This window comes from Garra rufa, chromosome 7 (assembly GCF_049309525.1).
Source record: "Garra rufa chromosome 7, GarRuf1.0, whole genome shotgun sequence".
Classification (NCBI taxonomy): domain Eukaryota; kingdom Metazoa; phylum Chordata; class Actinopteri; order Cypriniformes; family Cyprinidae; genus Garra; species Garra rufa.
In genome coordinates this window covers 36,492,586-36,518,781 of record NC_133367.1, presented here as the reverse complement: position 1 = coordinate 36,518,781, position 26,196 = coordinate 36,492,586, and the positions used below count along the sequence as shown (strand labels likewise).

Genomic DNA, 26,196 nt, shown 5'->3' with positions numbered 1-26,196 from the left:
GAAGACTGATACCAGCTGTGAGGAACTGCAGAAAAGCCCTGTAAGCATTTGTAATTTTGTATTTTTCTAAAAACAAAACAAACAATACATGAATAAATTAATTAGTAAAAATTATAATAATTGGTTGATTCAATTTGCAAAACGTGTAATGTATAATTTTCAAACTGTCAGGACAAAAACATACATCATAGTAATTCATATTTGTTGCATTGTTTCAAGGTTTTAAGCTAGTTAATTTTTTGTGTGTTGCCAATTGTGACCAGAATCTTCTGAACACAGATTTGGTGCACATAGACCTGGAGTCAGCCACCTTTGTATCATAAAGTGGCCTTTTTTATATTAGACAATCACTATGCCTTGTCACAATTTAGAGTTATAATCTCAGTATAATCGCAGTTTACCTCCTGTGTTTTTTACCCTTCATAGAGAGGTCAACTGTGATGAATGGTGCTTTAAAACATGTAGGACATCAGTGGACAGACGTGTTGAGATCAAACGATTTTGTGACCTTACTATTTGTGTGGGTATTTTGCAAAGTGTCAATTAACTATTTACTGTTCTTTTTAGACTTTCAGGTTGTAAACTCACTGATCAGTGTTGTGAAAGTGTGGCTACAGCTCTCCAATTAAATTCCTCATTGAGAGAGCTCGACATGAGTAACAATGACCTGAAAGATTCAGGAGGGAAGCTTCTCTTTGATGCACTGAAGAGTCCAAACTGCCAACTGGAAAAACTGAGGTTTGCTTGTTAGATTATTTGTATATTTATGTTTTCATTACATTTTACCAACAGTACACTGTATAGAGAATGAATATGTTGGATAAAGGAAGAATAGTGCATATGTTTAAAGATACTATTATTTGACTAACAACATGAGACTGTTTTCTTAGTATTTCAAGCCTTCACAGTTTCTTATAAGGTTACAGCATAATTTACTCTTCAATTTAGATTGTCCATCTGTAATTTAACTGATCGCTGTTGTGGAAGCCTGGCTTCAGCTCTTCAATCATCAAACACCTGTCTAAAGGAGCTGGACCTGAGTAACAATAACTTGAAGGATTCAAGAGTGAAGCTACTCTCTGATGCACTGAAGAGTCAAAACTGTCGACTGGAGAAGCTAAGGTAATTTTATAATGGTCATAAAACTAACAAACATATACATACATATTAGAGGTTGCGTTAGACTTTAACATTATCATTTTGACGGACAGGGTTGTAAAAATTCTCGATTCGAAAACGGTAAAACTTAACTGTTTAAAACTAGGGAAGTTGGAAAATGAGCCTATTTTCAAAAATAGTGGCATGTTCCTTTAATGTGGCATTATAGATCACGGTAGCTTAAACTGGCCACACTGGAGCACCACTGATTGGAAGGGTTGGGAATTACAGTTACAAGTTACAATAGATCACCCTCTGTGTAATCTTTCAAAATGATGGACAGCCTTTAGATTTTTCCATCACTGCTAAAAAAAATTCTGTAAATAATGGAAAATTTTCTGTTAACGCAACCTCTGATACATAAATACATTTCTAGCTATGATGTCTGTCATTGTAGATTATCTGGCTGTATGGTGACAAAGGAAGGCTGCTCTCATCTGGCTTCAGCTTTGAGTTCAAATTTCTCCAACTTGAGAGAGCTGGATCTGAGCTATAATCACCCTGGAGATTCAGTGATCATTGCAAAAAAAAAGGAGGATCCAAACTGCAAACTGGAAAATCTCTGGTATGATGGACACTTTTTAATCAAATGTAATCTTAAATGATTTCATCCATGAACTCTAAATTAAGGGAATGAGTTGGTGTGTGTTTACATGTCCAATGGAGAATAGAATGCATGTTTACAAGTGCATACAAATGGAATAGTTTTTCTAAAAATTAGATGTCATGCTCAAAATATTTCAGCGGCAGAAAACGATCAAATTCAACATTTAGCTGATGTTTTTCTGATTAAAGATAGAGTAGGCAGTTTCGAAGAATTGGGCTACTTTTACACCGTTGCTGTGGGTAGTTTTTTTTATGTCCACGGGTTGAAGTGACCCAAATAACGTCATATTTAGCCTCTGAAATGCGGATGTACCAGTGGAACCCCAACAAAAAACAAGTATTTTATTTCCTGAAGTGCCATTTTCCAGGGACACCCCCCTCGAAACGCGATTAGGCTATTAGCATTTGGGCGGGTTTTGTAGTGAAAACCTGGCAACTCTGGCTACTAGTGTCATCTAGCAGAACTACAAAAATAAGCATTTTTTCCAGCAACCTTTACGGCCCTTTCTGGTGTCACAAATACACCTCTTACAGGTCCAAAAAAGTAAGGCATGTCCCAACAGGCAAAAGTAGGCTACCTTTCATGTAAGGTCCAAGATATTAAGTATACTTTTATATTAAATTTTAGCTTACCTGTCCAGAAGAAACTTTCCAAGTTCCAAGTCAGTCATATTGATTGAAACCCATATATTCCATCAAATTCCTCTATCTTGTAAAAACATTGCCATTATTTAACGCTGTTTCTGTTGTTTTCTGTTTCTGTTGTTTTCTAGCATGGTCTGATAATAATCTGTGTAAAATTTAATGAAGATCAGACAAACAAAAATTGGAAAGTTATCAAAATGTCTGACTGTCAAAAACCATACATTATTGGATATTGTGGGACCCAATTAATAGAACAAGTTGAGATTCATGGCTATTGGAAAAAATTCACAAAAGTTGTAAGCGCATTTGTAAATTTTGGTATAAGTGGGTCAAAACTGTATAGGTTGCATCAGGGCTGTAGACACAAACTAAGTCATAACAAACTACAAACTTAAATATAAAGTGTCCATAAAAATTTTCGATGGCCAAAATAAAAGACATGGACCAAACTGTGTTCAGAAGTTATAGGCACAAATGTTTCATATCTCTTAACCAGTAGGAGTTGCTGTGCCAAAACTTTGCAAGAACCCTCAGGTCATGGTTGTTATAACATGTAAGTCTGAATAACATTGCGGAGGTATAGCCTCACATCCATTTTAGCGTGCTCTTCATCAAAATTCATTGATGCACTACACAAGAATGGTCTGAAAATGATCTGTCAATTTTGGTGAAAAATGGACAAACCTTCTAGGATGAATTTGGAAAAGTGTTTTTTTAGTTACCAGAAATGTCACCAGAATGTTAAAAAAAGATCATGACAGAAAATTATGTCATATGGTGCAATCAACTCATTGTGAGCCATTGTTTTCTTTAACAGTCTGGATCATGGGGGAGAGAACATGATTAAAGCAGGACTACAAAAATGTAGGTCTACACAAACACACACACACACACACACACACACACACACATGTTTGTTTTTGTGAATTGTGGGGACATTCCATAGACGTAATGGTTTTTATACTGTACAAACGATATTTTCTATCACCCTACACCTTCCCTACACCTAAACCTAGCCCTCACAGGAGACTGTGCATATCTTTACATTCTCAAAAAAACGTATTCTGTATGATTTATAAGCCTTTTGAAAAGTGGGGACATGGGCAATGTCCTCATAAGTTACCCTCTCCTTGTAATACCTATGTCATACCCATGTTATTACACAAATGTGTGTCCTGATATGTCACAAAAACAAACAAACACATACATATACTTTCTCTTCAAATTACACCTTTTTATATATTATCAGAATAATGTCAAAAATATTTTTGTCCAACCGAAAAGTAGATCCAAGGCCAATTTGATTCTTTAACATATTTTTTTGTTCTGATTTCTTTTCTTTTCTTGTGTGCAGATTTTTGTGATCTTACACTGGATCCAAACACGGCGCACAATCGTCTCTCTCTTTTAGAGGGCAACAAAATGTTGTTATTTAATTCAAAACCAATGGCATATCCTGATCATCCAAAGAGATTTGATTGCCTTCAGCAGGTTCTGTGCAAAGAGCGTCTGTCCGGACGATGTTACTGGGAGACTGAATGGAGTGGGGAGGGTGACGTGGTGGTGTCATATGAAGGAATCCACAGGAAAAATTCTGGCTGGTGGTTTGGAGGCAATAAAAAATCCTGGATTCTAGGCTGCCTTGGGGAGAAACTGGTTGCCTGGCATAATAATAATCCAACATATATATCTCCCCCATCGCCTCCATTAAACAAAGTAGCAGTGTATCTGGACGAGGCGGATGGCATTCTGTCCTTCTACAGCATCTCTGACAAAAACACACTCAGACATTTACACACATTCAACACCACATTCACTGAACCCCTCTATGCTGGATTTGTGCTTTATAATAATTCAGTGTCTCTGTGTGATGTTAAACAACAGGATGAATAATTGTTCAAAGTGAAAAATTATGGTTGGTAACTGTTCTGCTTGATTGTTCTGCTTGATTGTTGCATCAATGATACAATGGATCCGTTCAGCTCCTTAAATGACAGCAGACTAATATTCCTGCTGCTGTCTCTATGTTAATCAAATAGCAAAGGAAAAAAGTCATTCATTTGTCTTGAATGTATAACTATAGAAGCTTTAATAAGGATCGATGTATATTTAATTCATACAGTGAAGACAGCAGTCTTTTATTTTCACATTTTGATTACTTTATTACATTTCTGTATTCTTGCTTACATGCTACTGTTAAGTAGACCTACTTTTATTTTATTTATGTTCTTATTTTTAATAATATAAGAATTAATGTGTTTTGCAGTGAAGTTTCCTTGAGTTAATATTTTGTAGTTTTCTTGTCTTTCACAGTTTGCTTCATTTAAGAGTGTGATATTAGGTTCTGTCTGGGAATGTTTTGTCTGTCTGTTTCAGGGTTATCTGTCGGCAGGAAACCAGTTGAGTGCGGCTGCACTATCTTCCTCTCTTCCTTATAGTTGCTCTGGATCATCTGTAATTTTCCTTCCCATATGTAGAAGTATTTGCTTAAATGATATGTGAACCCCCGCCTACATGAAGGCTTGTAAGGGTGCTGTATAAAAGATGGGACTGCCCCATCTTCTTTGGTGGATAACAATAAACCAACTTGTATTAGACTTTGGTGTGTTGTTGTCTATCCCAAGCGCTTGTTGCTGATCCACTCGACAGACCTGAGAAACTGCAGTGACCCAGAACAAAGGTTCTAACAATTTGGTGACCCCTGACGTGATGTCTCTGATCAGGTAAGACAAAGTATAGTTTGACTACCTGATCAGTGACATTACTCTTACTGTGTGTCTGTAATTACGTGACTTGGGCAAGACAGAGTATAGTCTGACTGTCTAATTAGTAATTGCTGATTAAATTGCGTAACTCGGGCAAGACAGAGTATAGTCTGACTGTCTGATTACCAATTGTTTAACTGCGTAGTAAGGTAAGACAGAGTATAGTCTGACTATCTGTACTGACGTAAGGTATACCCTCAGCGAGGCTGGGAAGAGCGTTATAAATCAAAATCGAAAACGAAATTAAAAGAAAAAGTGTGAGTCACGAGTTTCGGTCTGTCCCGTGGTGAGGTGAATATCTGTATATATTATCTGTATATCTATCAATCTGTATATATTATCTGTATATCTATCATGGGAGCCAGCTATCCTAAACCAAATCCTGGCGAAACACCAAATTGGATGAATAGATGTAGTTGGGGTTTTTACACAAATTTATGGGTGAATAATTTTTCAGGTTGGGCCGAAGCCAATGGTGTGTATCCTACATATCCCCGAATGGGTTCTTTTGACCCACATAATATGGCACAAGCTTTTCGATTGACATATAAAGGTGAAGGTGACCCTGAAAGGGACCAAAAATATATGAAAGACGGGTAAGATGTTTGGTTAAAAACGCAAACCGTGTGGAATGATAAACAAGGCATTTCATTGCCCAGATCAGTTAAGGGTATCGTGCCAAAAAAAGCCGACGGGTTAGAACGAGAAACTACTGTTAGACGAAGCCGAGTCCAATTTGCAAAAAAAAAAAAAAACGACCAAAGCGACTCAATTTACAAACAAACTCTATCCAGACTTGTCGTCTGTTTCCACATTCTCGCTATGCGCGCCGCCGCCTTATCCTGCACCCGCGCATGTCGTGCCCGCGCTTACTTTCGCAGCTCGCCGCGCACCCCCAGCAGCGCCCGTCGAGAAAATAAATGAAGCTCATTTATGGATAACAAAACGACAGGGCCACATAGAGATAACTCTGCCGTCCGTCTCGACTATGAAAGACATTTTGAGCATGTTACCAGAAGTGGACAAACCATTACACTTTGTGGAAATGTTGATAAAATTGTCGTGTAACAGCCATTTCACTGGCGCAGATTATAAGTTCATAATAATGTCAAAAATGGGTAATAAGTCTGATGAGACGCGTCTGCTCGAGGCTGTTCCCTGCCTAAAACCAGAAAATGATCGACCTAAATGTGTGTGTGTCCAACACACTGATAAAGAGTCTTGCCTGGCTAAGAAAACCTTGAAGATAGATAAAGCCTCTGTGTGTGTGTGTGTGTGTGTCAGTCTCTATCTGCACTCAGTCTCTGTCTGCACTCCATCGAGAGTGTTGAAGCTGACTTCTGCTGATGAAACTGCAAACTATTTTCTTCAGTAAACAACAGCATCTTGTTGAAACACTTATTGAGGCCTCTTGTCTACCTCTCTCGTTAGCTATAGTAAAAACAAAGGGTCACTCGAATTTATACACAAGATGAGGCTAAGGGTAACTCACTGGCTGACCTAAATGCAAAAAGGGTGGCCCAAGAGGGGCCTCCAAGCCCCCATGTTAATGTAGCTCTAGTGTCAACCTCAAAAATGACGTCGTCAATGATTCCAGATGTTGACCTTGTCGCTGTCCAAAAAGCAGCAGCCGATAGTGACCATCAATTTTGGTCAGTTTTTTCTGCGTCTCAGGGACCTGATGACCTCTGGCGTGACAAAGATGGTCGACTGTGTTTACCTGCATCTGTTTTACCATTTCTCGTCCTCGAATTTCATGGTATCACTCATCGCGGCCGAAGAGGGGTACTAGAAACAATGCGAGGTCTATTTGGCGTCGACCAATTACCTCAAACGGTTAATGACATTCTTGACAGATGTTTAATTTGCGCTAAAAATAATATAAGCAAACCTCCAGCAAAACATCAACACCTGCCGAGGCCTAACCAACCGTTTACTGAATGGCAGGTTGATTTCACACACATGCCGAAGAGGGGACCTTTTAAATACCTCTTGGTGCTTGTGGACAAATTTTCTAAGTGGGTAGAAGCTTTTCCATGTGCGAAGGAAAATGCAAACGTTGTAGTGCAGTTTTTAACCAAAGAAATCATACCCAGATATGGTATCCCGGTATCAATAGATTCCGATAAGGGCACACCTTTCACATCAAAAGTATCTTAACAAAAGATAAGAAAAGCAATGATCAGTATGAATACATCCGATTGGACAAGGGTACTTCCAATTGTCTTAGCAGACCTAAGAACGATGCCTCAGCCAAATTTAGATAATCTATCACCATATGAGGTGGTGATGGGACGACCTTTCCCCATCCCTTGGCGCCACGGAATGGTAGGGATAGGTGTGGTGTTAACTGATCATATGTCTGAGTACTCTGTAGGCCTAATAGAAAAATTAACTGAGTTCTGGGAAAGGGTTAACATGAAACACCCTGAGATCCCTAAAGCTAACTCACACCCCTTTGAAGTGGGCAATCAAGTATTGATAAAGAAACTAAAAACCGAGGGCCTTAATGACTCTCTGTATGATGGGCCTACAGAGATACTAGCTGTGACCAGAACTGCTGTTTTAACTGATCTTTTTCCACAGTGGATTCATGCAACCAGAGTGAAACCCTTGAAATGAAGAACAATGTATTACATGTACTAACTGTTTTTGTTTTCCAGAGCAAAAATGTGTATTGTCCTAGCTGGACTCATGGTACCCAACGCTTCAAAGGAGGAGGTCAAAAGAAACCTCTTCTGGCAGTATGCCAACTGGACAGCGCGTCAACTGACCAATGAATCATGTGTGGTGTGTTAAGAATTATTCCGCACCGCAATAACTGTATCCTTGAAACCATTTGTCTATAACAATTTCACTGTGCTTTGTACATATTATACAGGGAAAATGTATGTATATTCTCCTAGGTGTGTAAAGAGGGTAACAATACCCTATACTGATTAAACTAAACGGTACCAAAATTACTGTTGTATGAATGAAACGTGCAAGAAAGAAGGTAGTGCATCAAGTAAAAAATGAAACTGAAACTGTTGATGTAAAAGTTAGCCTGGTGTTACCAGAAGGTTTTATGTTTCCTTATTGTTTTAATGGGACATCAGGTGAAAGCGTGACAGATGTAAGTGCTACAAATTGTAAACAAATAATAAACCAAGGGCAGGGTATAGAAAGGTGGCTGCAAAGCTACTGTCCAAGGTTCGAGAGGGGCTCATGTGAGAAGAACACCGCAGCATGTGCTAAGGGAAATAATAGAACTGTTTGCTACACCTCCACGAACACTGCCTGTGTATCACTACTAATGTACTGTGAGTCCCCCTGGCCAGCGAAAGGTGCAGTGCTGGCTGATGACTGGTACTGGTACTGTGGTGAGGACACAGTAAACAACACTTACAGGATGAGCTGGACAGGCCTCTGTGCACCAGTGCAGCTGCAACATTGTGTGACTGTTATGCATACACAACGTGATTTGTTTTTCAGGAGCAAACGATCAGTGGACAACGAGGACGTCCCTGATGAACATCAGATGAGGTCACACTGGACTCGGTTCTGGAAGTCTATGGTACCTCAGTTCGGCGTCTATGACTTACTGAGACAACAGGACATCATGCATTATCGACTGGCATCATTTGTTAACAGCACCACAGCTGCACTGGCAGGGGTACAAAGCGAGCTGCGTGCACTGAGACAGGTGGTCGTGCAGAACAGGTTGGCCCTGGACATGCTTCTTGCCCAGCAGGGAGGGGTTTGTTCTGTTGTAGGTGACAAATGCTTCACATACATACCTGCAAATGATGAGCCCGAGGGATCAATTGGCACTGCTGTAGCTACTATGAAGCAGATCTCATCCCAGATATATGAGGATGAGCTAAAGTCTAGAACTAACAATTGGAATTGGGGTATTCTCTCTAGCCTATTTGGCACGTTTGCACCTTATGTCTCAATGATAATACCGGTATTACTTATTTTGTTTTTATTGTGTATTTTTGGTCCATGCATTGTGAAATGTTTCACACAACGTATGTATACTATGGTGTCTGCTATCTCTGCAGGATATCGCCCACTGCCACAGAAGGATACTGGAGAATCCAGACTCTAGAGAGAGTCTGGAAGAGGGGATTATAAGAATTAATGTGTTTTGCAGTGAAGTTTCCTTGAGTTAATATTTTGTAGTTTTCTTGTCTTTCACAGTTTGCTTCATTTAAGAGTGTGATATTAGGTTCTGTCTGGGAATGTTTTGTCTGTCTGTCAGTGGTGGACAGTAACGAAGTAGTTGTAATTCGTTACTGTACTTAAGTACATTTTTCAAGTATCTGTACTTTACTGGAGTAGTTTTATTTTGAGTAACTTTTACTTTTACTTCACTACATTCCAAAGCATAATATCGTACTTTTTACTCCACTACATTTAATAAAACATGTCGTTACTCCTTATAATATATTACGTGCTCCGAGACGCAGAAGCGGTGTCTGATTAATGAACAAACTGATTCTTTTCAATCGGTTCGCAAATCGCCACAAGCGATTCATTCACGAATTGGACTGATCCAATTGCAGCTGTTCAAACTCACTGATTCAAATGAGCCGTTTAGAGCGAGTCTCCAGTCATCTGAATTCACAAATAAGAACCGGGAGATTGTGAGCGCGCGCGACTGATGCTGCGAAAAGTAAGATATAATGTCGAGTTTTAGGATTAATTATTGCAACTGTCAGTTGTTTGCGAACTAAATCTGCTGTAAAGGGTGATGTATTTAAGCCCGCTGAAATGATTAAATGCAGACACATCAACATCGTCTCTTTTTAGGTAAAAAAACGAAACATTAAAATAAAACAGATTAAATCAAATAACTCATAACGTTACACGTTCATATTCCTCGCTGCTGTAACCTCAACAGTTTTATTAAAATGCTACGCATTTAGCCCTATGTGACGTCTGTTTTTATATTGTTTATTAACGGTATACTTTTTTATATTGTATGAATCAACTAGCCTAGTATACAGAAATAAATGTTTATTCATAACCATACTGAAAATAAGTAAATATTGTTAGCTGATGCTAACTGTCTAGCTAACAAGCTTGCTGGTGCTAAGTTGAGGTAATTTTCAGATATGAAGTCCAAATATTTATAATCAACCACCTAGACAGATTACGTTACATCTGAGGGAAAAGAAAATATGTGATGTTCAGATGGTAACTAAGTTACAGTAATTATCAAAGTGTGAAGTGATGCCCTCTGGGGACATTTGGCCAGGGGTGTTTTTACACCACAGACAATGTTTGAGAAAAAAGAAAAATATTATGAAAATATAATTACATTTTTCTTCCTAACTTCAGGCCTTATTCTCATATCATTTATAACTGTGCCGTTCCGCAAAATAACAAGCTTTAAAACACTTTTCTTACTGGTGAAAATGAGATGGTTAAATCAGTTTTCTCTCAGGTAACGTTACAATGCAATGTAAGCTTCACAGTGAACATTGTCAACGTAGACCATATCAACAACAAAAATCTATCTTGACTCCATATAGGCTAGTGGTTATTTTGGGAAAAACCAAGGCTTATAGTAGGATTATAAAAAATATATATGCTAATATAAATTTATAGCCTTTATAAAATTGCAAAATATGTCAGTACTTTTTTACTTAAGTACACAAAAAATGTAGTACTTTTGTACTTTCACTCAAGTAAAATGGAAAAAGGAGTACTTTTACTTTTACTGGAGTAATATTCTATTATACGTATCTGTACTTTTACTCAAGTACTTGATTTGTGTACTTCGTCCACCACTGCTGTCTGTTTCAGGGTTATCTGTCGGCAGGATACCAGTTGAGTGCGGCTGCACTATCTTCCTCTCTTCCTTATAGTTGCTCTGGATCATCTGTAATTTTCCTTCCCATATGTAGAAGTATTTGCTTAAATGATATGTGAACCCCCGCCTACATGAAGGCTTGTAAGGGTGCTGTATAAAAGATGGGACTGCCCCATCTTCTTTGGTGGATAACAATAAACCAACTTGTATTAGACTTTGGTGTGTTGTTGTCTATCCCAAGCGCTTGTTGCTGATCCACTCGACAGACCTGAGAAACTGCAGTGACCCAGAACAAAGGTTCTAACAAATAACAAAGACAAAATATCAGAAATTACTATATCATGATTTAAATTGTCATCATGAAATAAAATCATATCGTGAAATAAGATTTTGGTCATATTTCCCACCCCAGCTCATGTCCTCAAATATAATTCAAATGAGTGTGGTTTATTTTGCGAAACGTGAACTTTTTCTGACAACACCATCTGAGTTTGATGGGATATTGATAGATATTATAATAACCATTTAATGTTTCAAAGATATAGATACCTATAGGCTTGGCTGTGTCATATCATTTTAAGTTTTTTTTTTTTCAAAAAGTAGGTAAAATTACAAATTATAAGTTCCATGTGAGTCATCTATTATTCATTTACTTTTTCTGTTTTTTTTAATGTTTTTGTTGTGATATAGGTTCAGTAGTAGTTTTGAGATATTTTGGTCAGGTATTGTATTGTCAACATTAGTATCATGACAACACTGTCCATCATGCATTGGAGCGATGGCTTCCTTCGATCTATGAAAAATGTGTTAAGACATCGCACACTATTTTTTTCATGACTTAACGTGATGGAGGACGCGCTCAGGCAGCCTCTCTCTTTCTCTCTCTCTCTCTCTCTCTCTCTCTCTCTCTCTCTCTCTCTCTCTCTCTCTCTCTCGTGCACGCTGTTTAGGCATGTTTTGCTCCATTAATCGTCATCATCAATCTCAATAAATAAAATAGTCCCACAAGGCTCAATTCTGGCGCCACTGTTGTTCAGCCTGTATATGCTCCCACTAAGTCAAATAATGAGAAAGAACCAAATTGCATATCACAGCTATGCAGATGATGCCCAGATTTACCTAGCCTTATCGCCAAATGACTACAGCCCCATTGACTCCCTCTGCCATTGATGAAAAATAACAGTTGTATGTGCCAAAGCTTTCTTCAGTTAAACAAGGAGAAAACGGAAGTCATTGCATTTGGAAACAAAGATGAAGTTCATAAGGTAAATGCATACCTTGATGCTAGGGGTCAAAAAACAAAAAAATCAAGTCAAGAATCTTGGTGTGATTCTGGAGTCAGACCTCAGTTTCAGTAGCCATGTCAAAGCAGTAACTAAATCAGCATACTATCATCTCAAAACCATTGCAAGAATTAGATGTTTTGTTTCCCTTCAAGACTTGGAGAAACTTGTTCATGCCTTTATCAGCAGCAGGGTGGACTATTGTAATGGTCTCCTCACCGGCCTTCCCAAGAAGACCATTAGACAGCTGCAGCTCATACAGAACGCTGCTGCCAGGATTCTGACTAGAACCAAAAAATCAGAGCATATTACACCAGTCCTCAGGTCCTTACACTGGCTTCCAGTTTTGTTTAGGGTCGATTTTAAAGTACTTTTACTTGTTTATAAAGCACTCAATGGCCTAGGACCTAAATACATTGCAGATATGCTCACTGTATATAAACCTAACAGACAACTCAGATCACTAGGATCGAGTCAGTTAGTAATATCAAGGGTTCACACAAAACAAGGGGAATCCGCTTTTAGCTATTATGCTGCTCGCAGTTGGAATCAGCTTCCAGAAGAGATCAGATGTGCTAATACATTAGCCACATTTAAATGCAGACTCAAAACTCATCTGTTCAGTTGTGCATTTATTGAATGAGCACTGTGCTACATCCGAACAGATTGCATTATATTATGTATAATAATTTTTACTGTTTTAAATAATTTTAAATCATTTTTTAAATCATTTTAAATGTTCTTAAATTCTGTTTTTATTGTTGTGATTATTATTATAAATTTTTATGATTTGTATGATATTATGATTTTAATTCCTCTCATGTACAGCATCCGGCGTAAAACGTGCCGAATTGCTGGTGCGGATCACTCTGCTGCGGCGACCCCTGATTGAAGGGAGCAAGCAAAGAGAGAAAGAAGAAGAATTCCTCTCATGTACAGCACTTTGAATTACCATTGTGTATGACATGTGCTATATAAATAAACTTGCCTTGCCTTGTCTGCCTTCTGAACATCAACAACGTATTACGGGTTTGGAACGACAAGAGGGTGAGTAATCAATGGCAGAATTTTAATTTTAGGCTGAATTCTTTAATGTTCCTCAATGCTCCATAAAAGTCTCCTCACCTCTGATGTCAGATCACCACACACATCTGCCTCTCCATTTCACTGCTGGGTGAGTCAGCCTTGGTGGCTTTGTTGGCTGATCCAGGATCAGCGGTATTGATTCTTTCTTGTGGACTGAGTAAATTACTGTTGTGACGGGCGTCCCGAAGGATTATCAGCGTCGCCCTGGAAACGGACGAGACACACCTGCACGTCCTCATCTCAGCCTGATCGATCCCAGCTGCCTCTCATCAAGCCGCAGGCTCTTAAGCTGCGTGCACACCGTCAGAACTGAGTTTCACCTCCATGAGAACAGACGCTAACGCTCTATTTCTCTCTCTCATACAGACAGCAGCTGAGGATCGATCGGCCCTCCCCTCACGTCACCTCTTTTCCCACGATTTCACAGAGGACTGAGCACGCCAACAGCACCGGAGCACCGCACTTTCTACTGTTTGTTTTTCTCACTTTGTTCAATAAAATCCACCCTCCGCGGGTATTCTCCGAGCTATCCTTGCCGTGTGTTTCTTCCCCCGTGACAGTGGTGGAGAATGCGTGGCAAGTTGTGAAGAAACACCGGCAAGTGATCTCGCCCAACTTACCGTGTTTTTTTTCTTTTCTGGATTTTTTTCAGGCGCGCGCTGCTTCCCCGCTATGGATCAGATCCGCCAACGGCTCACCGAGGTCAGCATCCGCCAGCAACAAATAGTTGAGCACCTCGCCACCCGCCAGGATGAGACGGAGCAGGGTTTGGCGGCACTTCAAGCCGCTGCTCAACGCACCCCGCTGCCGGACCCCCGTGTGCAAGCCGTGAAGATCCTTCCTAAACTCACGCCCCATGATGATGTGGAGGCCTATTTACAGATGTTCGAGACTACTGCGGTACTGGAAGGTTGGCAACCGGAGGAATGGGCACGGGCTTTGGCACCCCTATTGACGGGTGAAGCCCAGCGAGCTTATTTTTCCCTACCTACAGAAGCTGCTGAAAATTATATGGATGTGAAAAGAGAGATTTTTGGGCCGGCTCGGATTATCACCCGTCTGCGCAGCCCAATATTTTTTTGAGTGGGAATATAAGCCCCGTCAGCCAGCCCGTGCCCAAGCGGCTGAACTTTCACGGCTTGCACAACACTGGCTACTCGAGGGGAACCCCACAGCGGAACAGGTGGCAGAGCGAGTGGTGGTTGACAAGATGCTCCGTTCTCTTCCACGTTCCCATCGGCAAGCGGTCGGCATGAGGAACCCCAGTACCGTCCAAGAGCTCATCGAAGCCATCGAACTGGCGGATGCTGCCCAACAGCGGGAGGCGGGGGAGCGAGCGCCGCCATTTCCCCGGAGGGTGGGCCAGGAGCGACGAGCGCCGGAGGGCACCTTGCGACCAGTCAACAGGCCGGCGGCTCCCCCTCCACGTGACGAGCCAATGCCTACCGAGGTCCCTGCAACACCCCCTCGAACCTGGCTGGCAGGCTGCATTGTCCATCGTGACGTGCCCACAGGAGCCCCTGAAGTGGACATCAAGGTTAACGGGAAGTTATTCCGCGCCCTCCTCGATTCAGGGAGTGCGGTCAGCCTGGTCCAATCCCACTTATTACCCCCGCGGGGAGAGTCTAAAACCTTCCTCCCAATAACCTGTGTACACGGAGAAACACGCCAAGTACCCGCTCGTCGGGTGACCATCTCTGGAGCCCCTGGAGCCTGGCCTGTGGAAGTAGGGCTTGTCAAAGATCTGCCGGTTCCAGTACTTATTGGACGAGACTGGCCCGGGTTTGACCGCCTCCTGTCTGCCGTTACGCAGTCTGTCAGCCAGAAGGGGAGCCGCCAGAGACGGAGACCACCCCGAGGACCACGCCAACGCCCTGCCTTACTGGCCTCGGACAGCGGGAGAGATGGTGAGTCCCCCTCCTCACAACCTAATGTTTTTTTTGATGTCTTCCAACAGATATCTGGAGGGGGATCATTCGCAAAGGAACAGCATCAGGATGACAGGCTGAAGCACTGCTGGACCCAAGTGCGTGTTATAAATGGTGAGGACGCTCAGCCTGGGCCCCATCCTCTCCCGCACTTCGAGGTCAGAGATGGCCTGTTGTACTGTGTTGCCCAAAGAAGGGGGGAGGAAAAACACTTACTAGTGGTTCCACGTACCAAGACCGAGGCGGTGATCGAGCTGGCTCACTCTCACCCCATGGCAGGTCACCTAGGCGCGGAGAATACCATCCAACGCATCCGAGACCGGTTCCACTGGCCCGGCCTGGAGGCCGAAGTGAAACACTTCTGCCAAGCATGCCCCACCTGCCAGGTGACCTCGCCCAGGAAACCTCCCCCCAGCCCTCTCATCCCACTACCCATCATCGAGGTGCCCTTCGAGCGCATCGGGATGGATCTGGTAGGGCCGCTGCCGAAGTCTGCCCGGGGACACGAGCACATCCTGGTGATTGTCGACTATGCCACCCGGTACCCTGAGGCCATTCCCCTCCGCAAAGCCACCGCCAAAGCCATTGCTCAAGAGCTCTTCCTCCTCTTCAGCCGAGTCGGCATCCCAGTAGAGATCCTGACCGATCAGGGAACCCCCTTTATGTCCCGGCTAATGGCTGACCTCTGCCGGCTGTTACGGGTGAAGCAGTTGAAGACCACCGTGTACCACCCACAAACGGACGGCTTGGTGGAACGCTTCAATCAGACACTCAAGCAGATGCTCCGAAGAGTGACAATCGAGGACCGACGTGACTGGGACCTCATGCTCCCGTACGTCCTCTTCGGAGTCCGAGAAGTTCCCCAAGCCTCGACTGGCTTCACCCCTTTCGAGCTCCTCTTTGGCCGCCAACCCCGCGGCCTTCTGGACGTCGCCAAGGAGGCATGGGAGCAACAGCCGGCAGCCCATCGCTCCGTAGTGGAACACGTGAAGCAGATGAGGGAGAAGATCGACCGTGTTATGCCATTAGTCCGGGAACACCTAGTGAAGGCTCAGCAGGCTCAACAGCGCCATTACAATCGGGCAGCTCAACCACGGGAGTTCCACCCCGGAGACCGAGTCATGGTCCTCGTCCCAACCGCTGCCTGCAAGTTTCTGGCCAAGTGGCAAGGCCCGTACACAGTACTAGAAAAACTCGGACCTGTCACCTACCGTCTGCGCCAACCAGGAAGAAGGAAACCTGATCAATTATATCATATCAACTTATTGAAGAGGTGGGTTGGGACGACGGATCAGCTCGCGGCGTTGACATCCTCCGAGCCCGTGGTTGTCGACATGAATCCACACCTCTCAGCTGCCCAGAAGAAGGACTTGCAACACCTGATCGGTCAGTTCTCCGATGTGTTCTCCCCCCGGCCTGGGCAGACCAACGTGATCCAGCACGATATTCGAACCCCCCCCGGAGTCGTCGTTCGGCAGCGCCCCTATCGGGTCCCTGAGGCTCGTCGGCTGGCTATTGAGGAGGAAATACAACAAATGCTAAAGTTAGGGGTGATTGAGCCATCCCGCAGCCCGTGGTCCAGCCCTATCGTGATGGTCCCAAAACCTGACGGTACCCTCCGTTTTTGCAACGATTTCCGTCGCCTCAATGAGGTATCGGATTCGACGGATACCCCATGCCTCGGGTGGACGAGCTACTGGATCGCCTGGGGAGGGCCCGGTATATATCAACGCTGGACCTCACCAAAGGCTACTGGCAGGTACCCCTCACTGACAGTGCTAAACCTAAAACGGCCTTTTCTACCCCCAGTGGCCACTGGCAATACCGGACCCTCCCCTTCGGCCTCCATGGGGCTCCGGCCACTTTCCAACGAATGATGGACATCATCCTCCGACCCCATCAGTCCTACGCGGCAGCCTATTTGGATGATGTCGTCATCCACTCCGAGGCATGGGAAGACCACCTGGAACGTCTACGGAGGGTGCTGTCCGAACTCCGAAGGATTATCAGCGTCGCCCTGGAAACGGACGAGACACACCTGCACGTCCTCATCTCAGCCTGATCGATCCCAGCTGCCTCTCATCAAGCCGCAGGCTCTTAAGCTGCGTGCACACCGTCAGAACTGAGTTTCACCTCCATGAGAACAGACGCTAACGCTCTATTTCTCTCTCTCATACAGACAGCAGCTGAGGATCGATCGGCCCTCCCCTCACGTCACCTCTTTTCCCACGATTTCACAGAGGACTGAGCACGCTAACAGCACCGGAGCACCGCACTTTCTACTGTTTGTTTTTTCTCACTTTGTTCAATAAAATCCACCCTCCGCGGGTATTCTCCGAGCTATCCTTGCCGTGTGTTTCTTCCCCCGTGACACTGTCTACTTGATCCCACATGAGTTCTTCAAAGAAGAAGAGCAAGCAGGACATTTTTGCATCACTGAGCACATGACCTCTCTGTCAGTCACTGCCAGCCGATATACATTGCCTTCATTGTGGAGATATTGTGAAAAAATAATAGTGTCTGAAAAATATTAATACTAATATCTATGTATGTATGTGTGCATTTACAGATTTAGCTCCCTACTGGGTCATCTATCAGCAGTCTTGTCCTTCAAAGGAGCTTATTTCTAGACCAGAAACATGCATGTGCGCTGTATATTTATTATTGATATGCATGTAGATTCATGCACACCGTGTTATTGCTCACGGCTGAATATTAAACTCATACACTGTGAGTCATGCCACACTAGAGCCCTGTAGGAAGTGATACGTCACAGGGAAAACTGTCAGTCAACCCCTGCAGTCTATAATCGCAGTGACAGAGGGCAAGCAAATCAGAATCTCAAATGCATATATGTGACCCCGCAGCACAAAACCAGTCGTAAGTAAGTAGCACAGGTATATTTGTAGCAATATCCAACAGTACATTGTATTGGTCAAAATGATCGATTTTTCTTTATATGCCAAAAATCATTAGGATATTAAGTAAAGATCATGTTCCATGAAGATATTTTGTACATTTCCTACCATAAATATATCAAAACTTATTTTTTGATTAGTAATACGCATTGCTAACTTCATTTGGACAACTTTAAAGACGATTTTCTCAATATTTTTTGCACTCTGTTATTTTTTTGTCTGGTTTTGTGCTTCAGGGTCACATATAGCCTAATAGAAACTCAGACTTAGTAGAAATAGAAAGTCAGACTTGTAACCCGAAGGTTGTGGGTTCGAGTCTCAGGTCCGGCAGGGATTGTCGGTGGAGGGAGTGAATAACCAGCGCTGTAGGTCTACAGGGTAAGACCACTGAACAAAATGCATTGTTTAGTTCTAATTTTCGATTTATTTATTTATTTAGTTATTTTTATTAAAAATATTTTGTTTTTGTTGTAGCAGCAACTGCAAAAACAGTTTCATGGCCAGGGAAAAAAATATTTATGGCTGGTAAATTTTCTCAAATCACCAAAAAATTTAGTTTGTATCATGATTAAAATGGCAGAAAAGTTTTAGGCCCTGCTTGCAAGTGTAGAAATTATGACAAAAGTATTGTAATTTCCCTACTGTAGAATAAGGTAAAATAACATACCTGTGAAAGACTCATTTTCATTTATTTTGCAGAATTGTTCTCCAATATTACTGTCGTAAGAATAATAATATTATCATTATATTTTAATTTATTTAGTTTCTAAATATACCAGTCTGAGAGTAATTTAGACTGAGACACCATATCACTAAAAAGAAGATTGAGTCCCCTTTAAACCTCAAGATCAATTCAGTTCACTAGCTTTTTTCTTTGTTTAGTTTGCACACTGGAACTGTACTGGAGCTCTTATTTGTGAACTCTCAAAGTGCACCAGATAGATGGATTTAACTCTAAAATGTACAAAATTTTCTTACAGGGAAGTATGCCCCGGACCCCCCTACAGGGACGGCTGTGGGAACTCTCACTCCAAGCTGACCAAGTTGGCAGCCCTGGTTCCTTACAAATGCATATGACTGCAGTTGTTTAGGGTCACTGAATCTGACAAGTAAAATTTCATATCAAAATTACCATTCTTTATTTCATAATAACTGACTAAAATCGTTTAATAAAGTGTGATTTCGAGCTCCTCTTTTTCTTTTTTTTTAAAGCATATTGATCAGTTGATGCATAAATACAGTATGTGACAGGTCAAACTTATATACCAAGATGTTAACACTTTTTACTCTTAAGTCTATGTTCTTCAAACTCATTCAAGTGATGTAAATATTTCTCCTTTTCCATATAGATTTATTCTTGTTTTCTTTTGAGTAACAGTCACCAGTTATTAGACATCACAGAAATCATTACCAGAAAATGATTTCTGTGATGATTTTTAGGTTATCATTTAGAAGATTTGCTCTTTACTGCATCTCTAACACTGTTGAAATTTCTCCACTATAGTACAGCCAACTTAGCTGTATATAGGTAATTTCAATTTCAATTACAGTAGACTTAAAAACTTTGAACTTTGTGTAGCCTAACTTATTTTAAAAAGATAAGAATTGCTTAACTTATTTTTGATGAGTCATGTAAAATGTGTTTTCATGATCATACAGTTTATATTTTACACCTATGTTTGCATTTGTAACCATTAAAATTATATTTCACTGAGATTTCCTTGAGCAAGGCACTGAACCCACAGTTGCTCCCCAGGCGCTGGAGCAATGGCTGCCCACTGCTCCAGTGTGTTCACAGTGTGTGTTTGTTCACTTCTCACTGCTGTGTGTGTGCACTAGGTTAAATGCACAGCACCAATTTCAAGTATGGGTCACCATACTTGACAATATGTTACGACTTTCTTTTCACTTTCCTACATTCTAGAATAGAAGAGTTTTCATTTTCATCTTGCAAGTGAAGTTAGAGAAAAGTTATGATTGTGTTCAAATGTTTTTATATAATCTGAAAAAAGTAGTATACAAAGTGTATGAATAAATAAAGTGTATGAATAAATAGCCTTAATAAGACATTTACAGTGCCTTGCGAAATTATTCATACCCCTTCATTTTTGTTTACATTTTGTTATGTTGCTGCCTTATGTTAAACTACTTTAAATTACTTTTTCCCCACATCAATCTACACTCCCTACTCCATAATGGCAAAGCAAAAAATAGGTTATTAACATTTGTGCAAATTTATTAAAAATAAAAAACTGAAAAGATCCCGTTGCATAAGTATTCATACCCTTTTCTGGGACACTCGACATTTAGCTCAGGAGCATTCATATTGCTTCTAGACACTTCGAGTGGAGTTAAACTGTGGCAAATTCATTTGAATGAGTAGATTTAGGAAGGCACACACCTCTCAGAAAAGGTCTAACAGCTGAAAATGAATATCAGAGCAAAAACCAAGATAACTGCCTGTAGAGCTCAGTGACAGACTTGCGTTAAGGCAATGATCTAGAGAAGAGTTCAGGAAAAAATCTGCTGCGTTGAAGGTTCACAGAAGCATTATCCATAATGGAAGACGATTGGAACAACTAGGACTCTAGAAAATGTCTGCCAGCCCCCATCCAAGCTGACAGAGCTTGAGAGGTGAAAAGGTGAGGCAAAGAATGACAGATAATTGCCAAATGCAGATGTGCAAAGCTTGCTACATCATACCCAAAAAGACTTGAGGCTGTAAAGGTGCTTCAACTATGCACTGAGTTAAGGGTATGAATACTTATGCAATGTACTTATTTCAGTGTTTTATTTTTAATAAATTGGTAAAATGTACACTCCATACACCATAATAATGACAAAGCAAAAACCAGGTTTGCAGATTTTACAAATTTATTTATAAATAAATTTTATTTATTTATTTACTAGTTTAATCTTGATAAACTACATACAGTTTGAAATGTAAGTTTATACTGCAATTTTTTAATAAAAAAAAAAAAATCAGGAATTGAGGGGGCGAATGTTAACAAGATAAATGCATACTGGGCAAAGAAATTCCTTCTCAGTCTGAATTTTTCACATTGAATCTGTACAAGAAAAACGGGAAAAAAAATGTAAGCTATAAAACAGGCCTTTTATCTTAATGCCACATAATACCTTCACATATTAACATATTGTAGTAAAGAGAGCATGGTTCCTTTAAGAGTATTCACTGTGTTTATTCTGTTTCTATTCCTATTGGCTGTTTAGTTACGTTATTTGCGGAGTTATGTGGTACGAAAACTCCTGTTTAGTTCATTAGAGAGGTTGCTCGCATGCTCATCGCACGGTCGGAAAAGCTGCCGTTCTGTGCCGGAGCAAGAGCACCAAATAGCGGAACAGTGTGACATCTAAGGACATGTAAGCTGGTTTTTATGTCACTTGCACTGTTGTGACTAGATTGTGAATGTACGTTGTTTAAAACGTTAAGTAAACACTATACGGAAAAGACGATCCTCTTGTCGTGCCTCATTCCCACGCATCCACGTAGGCCAACGCAAAGCGAAACTAACCGCACGCACGACAACTGGTGTCAGAAGCGGGGATTTCATCTGGAAATTTCAACTACAAGTCAGAACGAGAGAAAAGTCGGATATTGTCGAAACAACTTATTTGACAGAAGTGGATAAGCGGCAGCCAAGTTGTTAGCGATCTTCCAGGACAAGACGCAAGCAGACTGACGTCACCGCGCCGATGAGAACTGCGTTGACTCAACTACAAAGTGAATTGTCAGAGATAAGAGACTTGAATGCACCACAAGAACATCTGTAAAGTTTACTGAAAAAAAAAAACAAAGTAAAAAAAAAAAGAAAAGAAAAGAAAAAAAAGACTTAAAAGAAGAAAAAAACAAAGTAAAAAAAAGATATAAAAAAAAGAAAAGAAAAAAAAAGATTTACAAGAAACAAAAAAGTAAAAAAAAAAAAAAAAAAAAAAAAAGTTAAAAAAAAAAAAAAAACAGGAAAAAATATTACAAAAAAAAAAAAAAAGAAAGAAAGAAAAAAAAAAGGAATGAAAGAAAGTACATAAATTACAACATGTCCCAAGAAGAATCGTGTAATGGAGCTATGGCAGAAGCCCCTGATTCCAACCAACCCCCAGACTGGCTTAAGACAATGCTCGAAAACCAAAATAAGAATAATGAGCAACTGCAAATGATGATGGCTCCATTATTGACTCATATTACAAGTTGTACACAAGCCCCACAGACATCAATGTTCACTGCACCAAAGGGCGACACACGTGAGAGCTCTCAGCCTGTTGTTAGAGAAAGGAGGGTGCCTTATTCCGATCCATCCTTCTTTCAGGACAATACTGAAAGGTCACGCAACGTCACAGACGGGCCATTTGCTGCTGAGCTAGAAGTAATACAACAGAGAGCACGTACTTCAGGTCCGTCCAGAGCTACCCTTTCCATGGAGACTGGCACAAGACAACGAAACACTGAGCGTGGCTTCCATCCAGTTCCACATACTTATGTAGTCGAACAAAGATCTAGTACTCCTTATCACCAAGTCCAGCCATTTGCTGGAGAAGGTCCCAAGGCAAAGCTAGCTGTTTTTGATGGTAGCGGAGACTGGGAATCGTTTCTGTTACCATTTGAGCGACAGGCTAGGAAGTATGGTTGGAGTGGAGACTACAGAGTGGACTGTTTGTATGACTGCCTGAGGGGGTCGGCTATTAAGTATGTCTGTTCACTTCCTGAACATATCCGTGAGGATTACATCCTTCTTAAAGAGCAGCTAACTCAACGTTTTGGTCAGCGTGACCCCCCAACCACAATCAGAAGGAAACTAGGAGAACTCCGCCAGCTCAAGGAGTCTGCAGCTGAGTTTGCTGAGGAGGTGCAACGCTTAGTCACCTTGGCCTACCCTGGCGTGGAGCTCGATCTGCAAGACCAACTTGCTACAGACTTCTTCCTCAAGGGACTTCGCAACCAAAAAGTTGCTTATGAAGTAATGAACAAGGATCCCCATTCATTAGTTGAGGCTCAAAGACTAGTGGAGGCCCATGAGCACAATTATCGAGCCACTGTAGGCCGTGATATTGATGCAAAGAGCAGAGCCAGACGTATTTCCTGGGCAGATGACGAGGAACTGCCCATTGATTCTTCTGCAGTTGCACGCAGAGTTCCAAGTCCGAGCTATGCTACTGCTGATCAAGTAGCTGCCCTCTCACAGAAGACTGCATTCCTAACAGAGCAAGTAGAAAAGATTAGTAAGAGCTATGTGTCTGCTGACCAGTTTAATCTCCTGATGCAAAAGATGGAACAGCTGCAATCAAAGCTGGATATCCTTACAGCTAGGGAGCCGAGAAAGCTGGAGGAAGTAAATCAGGAACGGAGGCGAGGGCGGTCTCCAACACAAGATAGCACACCACGAACAAGAACCTACTCGCCAAGCCCCAATCGTGCTGGAGCAGGTTTGTGCTATCACTGTGGTGAAGAAGGGCATTTCCGAAGAGAATGTGTCAGGCTGTCAACTCCGCCACTCAACCCTAGTCAAACTAACAAAGATCATAACCACAGTACCACTTCAAAAGGTCTAGAACGCTGGAGAAGCCAGTCTCCCACACCACAAGTGGGGCGTGCAAAAAGCAGAGGCCCAAGCTTGCTTATTGATGTGACTGTAAACTGCATTCCAACACAAGCTGTTGTAGACACGGGAGCTGAAGCGACAGTTATCTCAGAGACTTTGTACCGGCAGTTTCCCCTCAGTAAGCAGACAGCTACAACACAGACATGTCTCCATAATGCAGAAGCAGGGAAGGACATGAATGCTAAAGCTGGACTAAAAGTTAAATTTCAAATTGGCACCTGGAGCACAGAATGGGAAGTCTTTGTGGCTCCGATACGTGACCCTGTCCTATTGGGGCTCGATTTTTTGCAGGCTGCAAATGTAACCATCCATACTAGTGGCAGAGTGTTTATTGCAGAAGAATTGGTTCCTGCTAAGGTTGTTGGTGGTGATGGAACAAATTATCACGTTGCTCGAGTGGTTCTAGAGACAGACGCAATGTTACCACCAGAAAGTGAGTGTCTAGTCTGGGGTGAAGTTGACAATCCGAAGCCTGGTGTCTGCGCTGTTCTGGAACCCTACCTGATCACAGAAACTGTGGCCTCAGGGAGTGTTGTCACAACTATGGAGAGTCGAGTGATTGTGAGGCTTTGTAATTTTTCCAGCAACAAAACCACCTTACCAAAAGGGGCCTGTCTTGGTCTCTTGGTAGAAACATATCCAGATGAGGGCCTGATGGATTACAAACAGCAGGATAAAGACTGTGGTAACACTCGAGAGCAAAGTGATGACACACATCTTTCAGAACTGAGGAGACTGACAACTGCAACAGACCTACCTGAGCATCTCCAAGCCCTTTATGCGAGTTCGAGTGGAACCTTAAGTGATGCACAGCAACAGCGACTTATTGAGCTCCTGCTGTCATATAGATTTCTCTTTGCTGTTTCAGATTTGGACCTTGGCCTCTTAACAGCTGTCACACACAGGATAAATACTGGAGCTGCTGGGCCCGTACGCCAGCCAGTCAGACGGACTCCCCTTGGATTTCAAGAGGAAGAGGAGAGGCATCTCAATGCTATGCTGGAAGCAGGAGTCGTAACACCTTCTGCCTCGGAGTGGGCGTCACCCGTGGTGTTAGTTCGTAAAAAGGATGGAGGCGTTCGCTGGTGTGTCGACTATCGGCGCCTCAACAGCTTGACAGCCAAGGATGCTTATCCTCTTCCCAAAATTGAGGAATGCCTTGATGTCCTTGGTGGAGCTTGTGTCTTCTCTACCTTAGACCTTCAGTCTGGCTACTGGCAAATTGCGGTAGATGAAATGGACAGAACAAAGACTGCCTTCATTACTCGCTATGGCCTTTATGAGTACACACGTATGCCCTTTGGCCTGTGCAACGCTCCAAGCACTTTTCAAAGAGCAATGGAGCTTGTTCTTCGAGGACTTCAGTGGGAAACGCTCTTGATTTACTTGGATGACATCATCATCCTGGGCAAAGGGGTCGATGAGAGCCTTGATCGACTTGAAACAGTCTTTCAGCGCCTTTTCAGCTATGGATTAAAGCTAAAGCCATCCAAGTGTCACCTGCTTAAAGAAGAGGTCCTTTTCCTGGGTCATGTGGTCAGTGGCGAAGGTATACGACCAAATCCATCTTTGATTAGTGATGTGGAAGCTTGGAACCCCCCCACGAGTGTACATGAGCTGAAGGCCTTTCTTGGACTGTGTAATTACTACAGGAAGTTTGTTCCAGCATTTTCTGAGCTGGCCAGTCCTCTTAACGAACTCCTAAAAAAAGAAGTAACATTCTTGTGGACCGAGGAGCACCAAAATGCTTTCACACAGCTCAAAGAAAAATTAACTTCTGCACCTGTGCTTGGATATCCTTTAGCGGAAGGAAAATACATCCTGGACACCGATGCCTCAAATCACAGTATTGGTGCAGTGTTGGCACAACTTCAGTGGGGAGAGGAGAGAGTTATCACTTATGCAAGCACCCACCTCACCCCGGCTCAGAGGAGATACTGTGTAACAAGACGGGAGTTGCTAGCTGTTGTTTTATACACCCGCCAGTTTCGACACTACCTGCTTGGCAGGAAGTTCCTTCTACGTACTGATCACAACAGTCTTACTTGGTTGTTCCGGTTCAAGCATCCAGAGGGACAGCTTGCTCGCTGGCTGGAAGAGCTCTGTCAGTACGATTTTGACATTGAGCACAGAGCGGGGAAACATCATTCAAATGCTGATGCAATGTCAAGATGTGGTGGGGAGCTCTCCAATATGTGCAACTGTTATCAGGCAGGGATGAGCGTTTCAAATCTGCCATGTGGTGGCTGTAAACATTGCAAAAAACTGCACGACCACTGGGAGAGATTTGAAGAAGATGTGGATGATGTGGTTCCACTTGCAGTAAGGAGCATTGAGTGTGCAACAGAGGAACACATTATAGACAACCCTGGTGATGGTGATGAGAACA

At 42.2% G+C, this 26,196-nt stretch overlaps 1 protein-coding gene across 1 annotated transcript; it reads left to right on the top strand.

Annotated features, from left to right (window-relative positions):
- The first annotated feature begins 652 nt into the window (after nucleotides 1-652).
- On the top strand, nucleotides 653-4,302 carry LOC141338146 (neoverrucotoxin subunit alpha-like). The gene is made up of 5 exons (XM_073843705.1): nucleotides 653-738; nucleotides 949-1,122; nucleotides 1,556-1,723; nucleotides 3,227-3,273; nucleotides 3,764-4,302. The coding sequence occupies exons 1-5, from the start codon at nucleotides 653-655 to the stop codon at nucleotides 4,300-4,302; spliced, it is 1,014 nt and encodes a 337-aa protein (XP_073699806.1).
- Nucleotides 4,303-26,196: the final 21,894 nt, after the last annotated feature.